This window comes from Lynx canadensis, chromosome C1 (assembly GCF_007474595.2).
Source record: "Lynx canadensis isolate LIC74 chromosome C1, mLynCan4.pri.v2, whole genome shotgun sequence".
Lineage (NCBI taxonomy): Eukaryota > Metazoa > Chordata > Mammalia > Carnivora > Felidae > Lynx > Lynx canadensis.
Window position 1 is genome coordinate 79,824,458 of NC_044310.1, and position 12,666 is coordinate 79,837,123.

The following is a 12,666-nucleotide window of genomic DNA, read 5'->3' on the forward strand; positions in this document are numbered from 1 at the left end:
TTAAAGAAATACACTTTATCACTGCTTGGGACACATGGATACAAGACTGGAATAAAAATTTCTCAAAACAACTCGTTTACATGTGATGCACTATGAGATTTTTCTGTCGTCTATCCTTACCGATCTCTCTCTCCAACACACATAGACACACAGATGGTCTCAATCTACCAAACTGATTCCACAGTCCCCTAGAGATTATAACCCTTGGCTTAGAAAAACTGGCTTGTAAAAAGGTTCTCGATTTGTAGTCATTCTTCCCACATTTTCCTATATCTCTTCGGAGTTTCCGACGGTTATTTTCGTCTGAATAATTACGGTGCCTTCGGTTTTGTGTAAATGTTCTGTGATGAGGCCATTCCCCTTCTTCCTGCGCTCCTTTAAGAGGGTGGTAACGGCCCTTCACCGTGCAGGGGGGGAAAAGGGGAGGTGGAGTGACAGGTCCCACCAGGTCCGGTGCAGGGCAGGCTCGCTTTTCCAGTTCTTGGGAAAGGTCGGTGTGCGCGGAGGTGGGAGTAGAGGTGAGGCAAGGGAAGCAACCAGGCCGGGGAGAAGTAACGAGCACCAGACCAAGGACCCACAGCGTCTCCGCGCCGGCAATCCCGGCGACCCTGCTGGGGTCCGCGCGTGCGCAGAAAGCATCCCAGGACTGTTCCGGCCGCCGTGGCGCCCGCGCGTGCTCCCGCCGAGCTGAAGTCAGTGGTGGGCTCCAGCGCGCGGACGACGCGGCGGCGCGCGCTAGGGGGCGGTCCTGCGCGGCCGGCCCCGCCCTCCCTCCGCGCGCCCCTCTCCTCCCAGTCTGCCCCGCGCTTCCTGCACTAGGGTATCCGCTGCCGCCGCCGTCGCTGCCGCCGCTTCCCCGTTCCCGGCTCGCTTGCACTGGCGGTGCTATGGCGGCCTTCAGCAAGTACTTGACTGCGCGAAACTCCACGCTGGCCGGGGCCGCGCTCCTGTTGCTCTGCCTGCTTCACAAGAGGCGCCGCGCCCTCGGCCTGCACGGGTAAGAAGGCCCCTGGCCGCGCCGCCTTCCCGGGCCCGAGCGGGCGCGCCCCGCGCGCTCTCCCTTCTCTCCTGGCGCCGGGTGGCGGGTCCCTTTGCCCGGCGGGGTCAAGCGTAGAGGCCGGCCACGGCTGCTGCCAGGTTCCAATGTCAGGGTGTCTGGGTTTCCCTGCGACGCCGTTGTCCCCAGTGTTCCCTGCGCCCCGCACTCTGCCCCCGGGATGTGACTCCCCACACCCTCTAGCAAACCTGTGCCTCTGCCCCGGGGCCTCGTTTCCAGTGCTCTCTGTGCCTTTTCACTGCCTCCAGGAGTGTGAATCTTTCTCCAGCGCCCACTGGCATTCTTGTGCCCCGGCCGCGAGGCTGTTGCCTCCAGCCCACCTGCTGTGCCAACTTTCTGGGTATGTTCTAGTTTTGTCATCTCATTTCCTGAGAGACCGTGGGTTTGCCTTGTGGACCTGTATGTATGATTTGAGACTGAGGATTGTACTCGCCAGGCTGGAGGCTGTTGTCTCAGTCGCTTGGCTGGGGTTTGACACCATTCCTTAGTAGTTGCTGTTGAAAGTCGTGATGATGGTTCCTGCCAACTATCCTGGGTCCATTTGGCAAGATTGCTTTTGTAAAGTGGTTTCCCCATGGAGGTGGGTCAGTGAACTCCCTGGCATTTCATCCGGAAAGGCTCAAGTGGTTCCGTAGTATTTGGAGAGCAAGTTTCCCTCCCCTGGCTCTTGAGGTGGAAGGTCAAAGTGTGATTTAGCTGGGGATCCAGATCCTTTTTGATTATGTTCCGCTGCTTTCTCCTCGAGAGAATCTTAAGGTTTAGCTTTAACTTTGGGCGATTGTAAGATAAGAGGAAGGAAACGAGTATTGAGTTACTGTTGTGGGGTTACAGACATAATTTTTTATTAGCTGGGAGACGCTTGGCTTCAGCAAATGAATGAGGAAAGGTTACTTCCCAAGCTTTCTTGCCATTCATTGGATATTCCATGTTAAATCTTGGCATACCGCTCTCATGTATTTTATTTCATTCATCTCCCTGGGCAGGTACTGTTGCCTCTTGTTTTTGTTTTGCTTAAAATGTCTGACTAGTAGTAGACTTAGGACTAAATCACTAAGAAGTGACCTTCCTTTCATGAAGTGTTTACTAACGTTCTCCTAGAAGTCTTCCCTATCTTACTAAGGTTTGAAGTGATGGTCTTTCTTTTCCTTTCTAAATTTGATTAACAAAGTTGAAAATGATCTGCATCTTTGTCCAGACAATACAGCCCCAATTTACTTTTCTTCTATTCAATTTGCTTTTAAAATGATTTATTCTGGAAAATATAAACAGTTTTTTTTTTTCTATTGGATTGTATGCTTTCTGAGCTCCCAGTTGAAATGGAAGTTGTTATCTGGAATATGTCAAAATGTTAAATGCTATAAAATAGCATTGAATTTTATTAGAGAAATGTTTCAGTGCATAGAACAGGTATTTTAGTGTCAGGTAGGGGATTTGAGGACAGCTCTAACAGATCTGGCTTACTTTGTTTTATCAGAGTATTACATGTGTAATGTGTTTGTCTGTAATATAGAAAAGTACACATAAGTGGAGAGCTTCAAGATTTTTACAGATAGAACTCACCCATGCATGTAATCAGCCTTCAGATCTGTACCCAGATAAGAATATTATCAGCATCTCAGCATCTCTTCATGTCCTTTACAGTTACAGTTTAGGTGGCTCCTGATTTATAAGACCATAGATTATTGAGTAAGGAAAGTTTTATTTTATTTTATGTTATGTTATTTTATTTTACATTTACTTATTTTTTGAGAGAGAGAGAGAGAGAGACAGAGGGAGACACAGAATCAGAAACAGGCTCCAGGCTCTGAGCTGTCAGCACAGAGCCTGAGGCGGGGCTTGAGCCCACGTGCAGTGAGATCATGACCTGAGCCGAAGTGGGACAATTAACCGACTGAGACACCCAGGGGCCCCGAGTAAGGAAAGTTTTAAATATAATCTCCTGGGAAATAGTAGCAAAACAATACAATAGAAATGGTTTTACTGAATTTTAGGTGTTTTTATCGTTTACATTTTATTGTAAAATGCGTTAAAACTATCTTTTTTGAGAAACTTAGTAAACTTTTTGGGGGATTAAATTATGCAACAGTTAATTTACTGAACAGAAGATTGTTAACCTTGTGTATTGGCATGAGTAAGGAAAATCTTTATTTTCCACATTAAATATTTTGTGGGAGGAGAATGCAAATTAAGAGCAGATAAGCATGATGTTTAAATTACTGAGATAAAGTAAGTGAATTACTTTAAAACCATTAAGAATGGCATTGAGTCTGTTTTTGTAGATGTTATATTTCCAGAAACTTTTGGAGATCTTTCACATGCTATCTTTGGCTGCACAGTTTGAAGATTAGAAGATTAGAAAATTCTGCCTTTATATTTTACTGGCTTTTCGGGCATCGTTTGTAACAGGGCTAATTAATTTTCCTATCTGGTGCTTAATTAAGGAACCTGTGGCTGCTTGACCTTTTTTCATCTGTGCTTTTATTTTTTTTTATTAAAAAAAAATTTTTTTTTTTTAACATTTATTTATTTTTGAGACAGAGAGAGACAGAGTATGAGCAGAGGAGGGTCAGAGAGAGAGGGAGACACAGAATCTGAAACAGGTTCCAGGCTCCGAGCTGTCAGCCCAGAGCCCGATGCGGGGCTCGAACTCAGGGACCGCGAGGTCATGACCTGAGCGGAAGTCGGACACCCAACCGACTGAGCCACCCAGGCGCCCCTCATCTGTGTGCTTTTAATAATAAGTTTGTCTTAGAAGATATCCCTTAGAATCAAATAGGTAATAGAGCTAGAAAAGCCACTTTAAAAGTTATAATGTCACATTATTCCAAACATTAGGAGAACAAGTAATTTAATTTCCTGAGTTATTTTTTAGTTTTGTTAATGCAGTTTTTTCAAAGTAGGCAGAATAACTACCTATATATACACTTCACTGAAGAAGTACCATCAACATTCTGCCATTCATGTTTCATCTATAGCCCCTTGCCTCCCACTCCTTATTTTTATAGATTTTTAGGTAAATATATATATTGAACAGTATAAATCTTGCTTATACATTTTTTACGTAAATGCAGTACAACAGTGTAACATACCCCTATCATAAATGAGAACATTTTCATCTTCCTAGAAAGTTGCCTTGTGTTCATTCCTCACTACAGTATACTAACTTTTTTCACCTTAATTTTGCTTAGTCATACATTTTATTTATTATTTATGGGGAATAGTGGAATCTTTATTTATGGATAAAGGAGAACGCATAATCAGTTGAAAGGAAGTTAATGGGTTTCAGAATGTTGTGGGATGGAGAGTGTGTGTGTGTGTATGTATTACACACACATTAAAAAAATGTATGACAGGGATGCCTGCATGGCTCAGTCAGTTAAGCATCTGACTCTTGATTTTGATGCAGGTCATGATCCCATGGTTTGTGAGTTCAAGTCCGGTGTCAGACTCTGTGCTGACAGTGTGGAGCCTGCTTGGGATTCTGTCTCTCCCTTTCTCTCCGCCCCTCCCCTGCTTGCACTCTCTCTTTCTCTCTCAAACTAAATAAATAAACTTCAAAAAATATATGACATCTTAGAAAGGATACATTTTTGTTAGGGAGAAGAAATTTAAATGCAAGTTAGTTAAAAATGTAAGGTGGTTACAGAATGCATTGTACAGACAGATATGCCTTAGAAGTTCTGAGAAAGGGGAGATTAATGTGTTTGAGAAAAGTTAGGGAAGGTTTTATGAAGAATATGAGCTAAGCCCAGAAAGGGGGTAGGAATGGATAACTGCAGATAAATTGAACGTTAATAGCAGCCTTTATCAGATTTTTGTTGCATTTTGTGATATGAAGATGCTTTGTGGTTCCTTTTTAATCCAGCTTCCACTGCCACCAGAACTCTTTTTAAGAAACACAAATATGATCATGTTATTCCTTCATTAAAGTCTTTTGGCTCTTCTAAAATACAAAATTCTTTTTTAAAATTAAAAAAAATTTTTTTTTGATGTTTATTTTGAGAGAGAGAGAGAGAAAGAGAAAGAGAGAAAGAAAACGAGTGGGTGAGAGGCAGAGGGAGAGAGAGAATCCCAAGCAGGCTCCATGTGGTCAGTGCAGAGCCAGACTTGGGGCTCGAACCCACGAATTGTGAGATCATGGCCTGAGCTGAAGTTGGACGCTTAAGAGGCACCTGGGTGGCTCAGTCGGTTAAGCGTCCGACTTCGGCTCAGGTCATGATCTCACGGTCCGTGAGTTCGAGCCCCGCGTCAGGCTCTGTGCTGACAGCTCTGAGCCTGGAGCCTGTTTCAGATTCTGTGTCTCCCTCTCTCTCTGACCCTCCCCCATTCATGCTCTGTCTCTTTCTGTCTCAAAAATAAATAAAACATTAAAAAAATTAAAAAAAAATGAAGTTGGACGCTTAACCAACTGAGCCACCTAGGTGCCCCTCTAAAATGCAAAGTTCTTATCATGAGAAAATCGTGTTCATGATCTGGTTCTTTCGTACTGCTTCTTATCCTCATCCAGCCAAATGGAATAGCAGTTCTGAGTAGGAGAGTTTGCTCAGCCTTTGCAGTTTGATTGCAATAACTGTCATCCCCACTACTTCTCCCCTACCCTTTGGTGTTTATTTTCTTTCAAAACTCAGTCCAGTTAACACTTTCTCTTAGGTGTTTTCTGTCTTTTCCTGATTTCCAAATTGATGTTGTCCTTTGCTCTAATGATACTCTAAGCATTTCTTGACTTTAGTAGTTAGCATTCTGCACTCTGTATTGTAGTAGTTTGTTTTCTTGGCTTCTGCCTGCATCATATTGAGTCTCTTGAGGGCATGTACTGTGTCATTCTTAAATTCCTAGTTTGCATATGTTACAGGATAGACAATTAAGTGTTTTATGGGGTACACAAATTACATAGGGTAGTTGAAGAATTTTTAAGTGTAATTGTCTGATAGACAGTTGGAGATGTAGGACCAGTAAAAACATGAGTAGAAATTACATGAGTGGGAAATTATAAGCCAATTTTAGAGGGCAGACAGAGACACCAGTCTGCACTGCTGTAGTATTTTATGATCTTAAAACAAACAAACAAACAAAAAAAACCCACGAAAAACAAAAACAGAACAAAGCAGTTTCTTTCCCTTCCCATGAATGCTTGTCAAGTTCAGATTTCTCATCCTGAATTTCAGAGCCCTCCCTCACCTGGTCTCACCTTACCTGGCTAATCTTATCTGCCATTGCCTGCCAATGAGTACTCTGTGTTCCAAATAGGCAATTTTGCACTGTTCTCTGAACAGGCCACACTCATTCTAGGTTTTGAAGCTTTATTCATATTAACCATCCTTGGAATATCTCTATATTTTCTGTTTTTCAGCTCTTATCCTTTAAGGTTTAGGTTAGAGTCACCCTTTTCGTGAAGTATCATTCAGCAACTCTGGATGATCTAAATAATGATTCTTTTAACTTTCTGAAGCATGAATTTAGCATACCTTTTCCTTTGGATCAAACCATTTTATTGAGGGGCTTCTGCAAAAGGTCATTAGGCTGGGAGCACAGTGAGATCTGACATCTGCAAGCCTGGCTGGGAATCTCTCCAGCTTCACATGTGCAAAAGGTGAGGCATTTTTAATTGCTTGACTGGGTGTGAACTAGTTGTCAGCTATCAGGGTATAGCTAAGTAAACCAGGTTATAGAGTGATCCTTTATCCTTTTCAGAGCCCAGTCTATATAGATGGTGGGAACACTGTTTCCTCCCCCAAATATTTTTCAGGAGTTTCAGGGAGATTGTGTTTTTCTTAATTACACCTTATTTCACTTTTTTGTCTCTGCTCTGTTTTATTTTATTATTTATTTTTTTAATTTTAAAATATATATTTTCATTTTTTTTTAATTTATTTTTTTTAAAGGCCTTATTTGTAATTAATCTCTATGCCCAATGAGGGGCTCAAACCCATGACTCTGAGATCAAAAGTTGCATGCTCTTCCAACTGAACCAGCCAGGCACCTCTAATATGTATATGTCATATACGTATACACATATACATATATATATTTTAACTCTAAGTATAGTTGACATACAGTGTTACATTAGTTACTGTTTTACAACATAGTGATTTTACAAGTTTATTAGTTATGCTTTGCATCACAAGTGTAGCTACTGTCACAGTACAATGCTGTTACAATACCATTGACTATATTCCCTGTGCTGTACCTTTTATCCCTGTGACTTATTCATCCCATAACTGGAAGCCTATACTTTCCACTCCCCTTCACCCATTTTACCCATCCCCCGCACTCCACCCGTATCCCTCTGGCTACCATCAGATCTCTCTGTGTATGAGTCTGTTTCTGCTTTTTGTTTATTTGTGTGGTTTTTTTGGGGATCCCACATATAAGTAAAATCATATGGTTTTTGTCTTTCCCTGATTTATTTCACTTAGCATACTGTTGTCTGAGTGCATCCATTTTGTCTCAAATGGTAAAATCTCCTTTTTTATGGCTGAGTAATACTCGTGTGTGTGTGTGTGTGTGTGTGTGTGTGTGTGTGTGTGTTTACCACAACTTTATCCATTCATCTATCAGTGGGTGCTTAGGTTGTGTTCATATCTGGCTGTTGTAAATAATGCTGCAATAAACATAGGGGTGCATGTATCCTTTTTTTTTTTTTTAATGTTTATTTTTGAGAGAGAGCGCAAGTAGGGGAGGGGCAGAGAGAGAGGGAGACAGAATCTGAAGCAGGCTCCAAGCTCTGAACTGGACGTGGGGCTTGAACCCGCAAACCACAAGATCATGACCTGAGCCGAGTTGGACGCTTACCCAACTGAGCCACCCCAGCGTCCTGCATGTATATTTTTGAGTTAGTGTTTTTGTTTTTGTTGGGTAAATACTCAGTAGTGGAATTAATGGATCATATGGTATTTCTATTTCTAATATTTTGAGGAACCTCCATACTGTTTTCCACAGTGGTTATACCAGTTTACATTCTACCAACAATGCTTGAGGGTTCCCTTTTCTCCACATCCTTGACAACACTTGTTATTTTTTGTTGTTTTGATTTTAGCCATAGTGACAGGTACAAGGTGGTATTTCATTGTGGTTTGTTGTTGTTTTTTGTTTGTTTTAAATGTTTATCCATCTATTTTGAGAGAGAAAGAAGGAACCCCAAGCAGGCTCCACACCCCCAGCACAGAGCCAGATGTGGACCGGAACACATAAATTGTGAGACCACGACCTGAGCCAAAATCAAGAGTTGGACACTCAACTGACTGAGCCACCCAGGCGCCCCTCTTTGTGGTTTTGATTTGCATTTGCCTGATTAGTGATATTGATCATCTTTTCATGTGTCTGTTGGCCATTTGTATGTCTTCTTTGGAAAAATGTCTATTCAGATCCTCTGCCCATTTTTAATTGGATTATTTGTTTTTTGTCTTTTTTTTTTAATTTTTTTTTTTTTTTTGGTTGTTGAGTTGTTTTTTTTTTTTATATATATATTTTGGATATTATCAGATATATCATTTGCAAGTATCTTCTCCCATTCAGCAGGCTGCCTTTTTGTTTTGTTGATAGTTTCCTTCACTTTGCAAAAGCTGTTTTAGATCCCATTTACATGGTCTCTCTTTTTTATTTTTTCATCTTGTCTCTTGAACCTGTCTTTTTAGTATCTGCCTTGATTCCTATAAAGCATAAGCCACAAAGCAGGTAATTGTGGTAGAGTTTTATTGAAAATTTGGGAGTGGTGGCAGGAATTATATCTTAGCATAGTGAACAGCTTAAAATGGAGACATTCTTTTATTTATAAATTCCTTTGATATTTCCACTGTTTTAAGTTTGTTGACTATTTTTCCCTGAGCCTCAGCCATGTGGCCTGTTGCTAGATCTTCTCTGTACCTTTTGGATATTCTCATATCTCTAGCTTCTACTCCCTGTACTCCCTCCCTACTAACTTTACAGCTTTCCTGCATACTTCAAATTCAGCTTTCTTTCCTTCCTGAGATCTGTTCCTTTCAAATCAAGCTCTAGAAGGGGCTGGCTTCCCTTTGCTCAGTTTGACAGGCCCACTAAATGTTTTGCAAAGTTCAAGTATGAGTCAGGTGAGGGGCTGGAGCTGCATAAGACTCTTGGGATGAACTATGAATGGAGTTTTTAGGCCCCATTTAGAACCTCAGAATAAAAAGATGGTGGTTAAGCGAAAGACCTGAAGGAATTTGCCAAGAAAAGCATCTGTGTACTGAAACCAACTAATGCAGGTCAAGTCCAGAAGCAGTGTTCTCAGAACAGTAGAGCTGTCTGGGGTCTATTGGGCAGGGACTGAGTACAAACTCTTTAATTAATTACACTTCTCAGTTTCTGGCACATTAGCATCACTGGCCAGGCATTCGTTTTCAAGGCTTTTTGTACTTGCTGTTGCCTTGCCTGATATGCTCTTCCCCAGGTACCACACTGCTAACTCCCTCCCCTTTTTCAGTCTTTCTTCAGATAACTTCTCAGGGAGACCTTCCAATGCCATTCAGTTTACAAAAGCATTGTTGATACACACACTGTCCACTTTCCCAGCTTTTCCTTATCAGTCAAAATGTGATATTTATTTTACATATTTATCTTGTTTATTATATGTCTCTGCCTTTAGGATGTAAGCTCCATGAGGGCAGCAATTTTTGTCTGTTTTGTTTATTGATACAACCTCAGTGGCTAGAACTATGTCTGGCATATAGTAGGCTCTCAGATAAAAATTGTTGAATGACTCTGTTTCTGAGATGCTCATTTCTTAGGGCTGTGGTTACTTTTATCTTAAATAACAAATTTTTCTTGCTATGAATGTTGTCTTTTTAAGTATATTATGAGCCATTTAGGAGCTGACCCCTTTTATATGCATTGGTAAAACAAGTCTTAGAAATTTATAAAAATGGTATTATTGTTTTATAATCTGTTTTTCACAATTACAATACAGTGGAACAATACAGTGGAAACATTAAAGACAATTAAAAAAATTAAATTGTCCATAATGTCATCACTATAACATACATATTGTTTTTATTACCTCTTATTTCTCATTTATATGTATATAGTTTTACATAATTATAATGTATGTGTTTTGCTGTTTTCATTTAACATGTAGACATCTTCCCTATGTTTCATCATTAACTTCATAACTATAATTTTAAAGAAGTACATAAATACTCTTTCCTGTGACTGTATCATAATTTATTTTGGGCATCTAGTTTGCTTCTGTAATTTTTCTAGATAATACTAGATATATTTGCAGGTAAACATTTCTGTTTCTGCAGAATTATTTCCTTGGAATAAATTGCCAGAAATGCGATTATACAATTAAAGCTTATGAACTTTTCTTAGTTCATGCCACTATTGGGTTCTCAAAAACTGTCGAGCCTTCCTAAAAATTTCCTCAAAGGTGCCCCTGAAAATCTCAAGAAGCCTTTTTGAATTGATAGAATCATTTACTCTCAGAGTTTGGAAGGTATTTAAGTTACTAGGCCTCTGTATTTTTTCCGTTGCTGCTTTCTGAATATGATACTCATTTCTCCACCTCTTAAAGAAGAAGTCTAAAACTCAGTTTATTATTTTAAGTGTGGTCTGACTGACACAGAGTGGAATGGCTTGTTATCTCCTTAGTGATCCTAAGCTTTGTTAAAATCAGGGGAATTACATTTATTTTTGTGACAGTCATCAATGCTCTTCACTCATATTTAGCTTTACACAGTTGTTTTCCCTCCATTTGCCTTCCTTAACCTGTTGTTGTATTTGATTTTTTTTTTTTTAATTAAAACTGGGTGCAGGTATTTATGCTTATCTTTGGACATACCACTTACTCTAAATTTTTTCTTTTTGATCCTGCTCATTTAATTAATATTCCTTCTGTATATTTTCTCAATAAATTTAAGTTATTGGATAGGACCAAGTATAGAACAGTGGATTTATACCTCTGTAACCTTTCTTTAATTGATACTCTTTGGGTGTTGGATTGGTTCTCATCTTCAACTTACCGAGCACTTTTCACACCTTTCCTTCCAGTAATGACCTGGCACTCTTGACAGTAGGGCAAGGAATCTAATCCATACTGGGCCAGTTAAAGTCCTTTAAGTTGTTACTGCTGGAGGGTCTTTCTTTTCTGGTCATGGAGCTGTGAAAATGAGACCTTAGAGCTGTATGTGGCATTGGTTTCTTTTGCGTGGAAAAGGTGGAGAACTCCTGATTTGGGCCATCGTCAAATGCTTTGTAGCATAGTAAACAAAGGTTACAGAATTTTCATGATCCCTTCAGAGAAGGGAATGAATTTGGTTCCACATGACTTTTTGGTGAACTTGTGCTTGTTCTTAGAATTTACCATTTCTGATAACTGATACCATGTTGTCCATTTGGATAAATTGTAATTCCACCCCCCCCCCCGCCCCCGATCATTGTCACTCTCATCCATGACCTGAAGAATATCATTACCTTCTAATCTATTACAATAAAATACAAGCTGGAATTATGAAGAAGAAAGATAGGCTCTTTACAGTTTTCTTTGCAATTATATATGCCAAATTGAATTTTATAAAAATGGGTACTGTATTTCTCTATTGTTATTTCTTTTGCAGTGATTTGCATGGAATGTTAGAGTTGTTTAAAAATGGCATTTCTAGTCATTTCTACAAAAAATTTCACATCAGGCCCTTGCTTAAGAACATTGCTCTCATTATGACAGTCTTTTTATGAAGAAATCACTTTTGTTTTAGGCATTTATGTCAATGATCCAGCCTTGCATAAATGCAAGGATAAAATTCTTTTACTAAGTGATGGTTGTGCTCTTCAGTGGGAACTAATGTACATAGTAAGAGCATTTGAAGTCTTCTTAAGTACAACCATAGTGAGTGTGTTTAAAAATGGTTTATTTTTATTTATTATATAAAATGTTTATTTTTGAGAGAGAGAGAGCATGCAAGTGGGGTATAGGCAGAGAGAGGGAGACACGGAATCTGAAGCAGGCTCTAGGCTCTGGCTGAGCTGTCAGGACAGAGCCCGACACGGGGCTTGAACTCATGAATCATGAGATCATGACCTGAGCCAAAAGTCTGAGGCTTAACCGACTGAGCCACCCAGGGGCCCTTAAGTGTTTTTTTTGTTTGTTTAGAAACATGCATTAGTAATCCTTTTGCTAGATTAACAGCTTTGAATGAATGCAATTAAATTAGTATAAAATTGAAAATAAAGCTCATCAAAGCATATTCAGCTAATTTGGTGTCTGTTGTTACCCTGGGAGACTTCACATTTGAGTCTGACTTTAAGAGATTTTAGTGTTTTGCTAATGGGTGGGGGGGGGGGGGAGGGGTAGAATGTCTTCTGTGTGGGGAAAACAGCATGAGCAAGGGCATGGAGTTAATGGAGTTATGATTTGAGAACAGACTGTGAAGACATGAAGCTGGAGGTATGACTATTAACTATTTATTGAGCACTTACCATATTTTCAGCATTGTTCTAAGTATTTTACATTTATTCCTTACAAATGGTCTTTTGGGATAGTTGTTTTACTATCTTCGTTTTACCAGTGATGAGTCAGGTAAAAATGGTACCTGATTATGAGAGTGTTTCAGTTTGAATTAGCCATGTGGAAGGTAAAAGACAGAATAAAGCATTTT

The 12,666-nt window shown here is 40.0% G+C and overlaps 1 protein-coding gene across 1 annotated transcript in view; it reads left to right on the plus strand.

Annotated features, from left to right (window-relative positions):
• The first annotated feature begins 817 nt into the window (after positions 1-817).
• Positions 818-12,666, plus strand: part of ABCD3 (ATP binding cassette subfamily D member 3) — a 73,982-nt gene continuing 62,133 nt past the window's right edge. Inside the window, exon 1 of the mRNA XM_030325235.2 lies at positions 818-997. Coding sequence (XP_030181095.1) covers positions 888-997 — 110 coding nt within the window. The 5' untranslated portion in view covers positions 818-887. The remainder of the gene's footprint in view (positions 998-12,666) is intronic.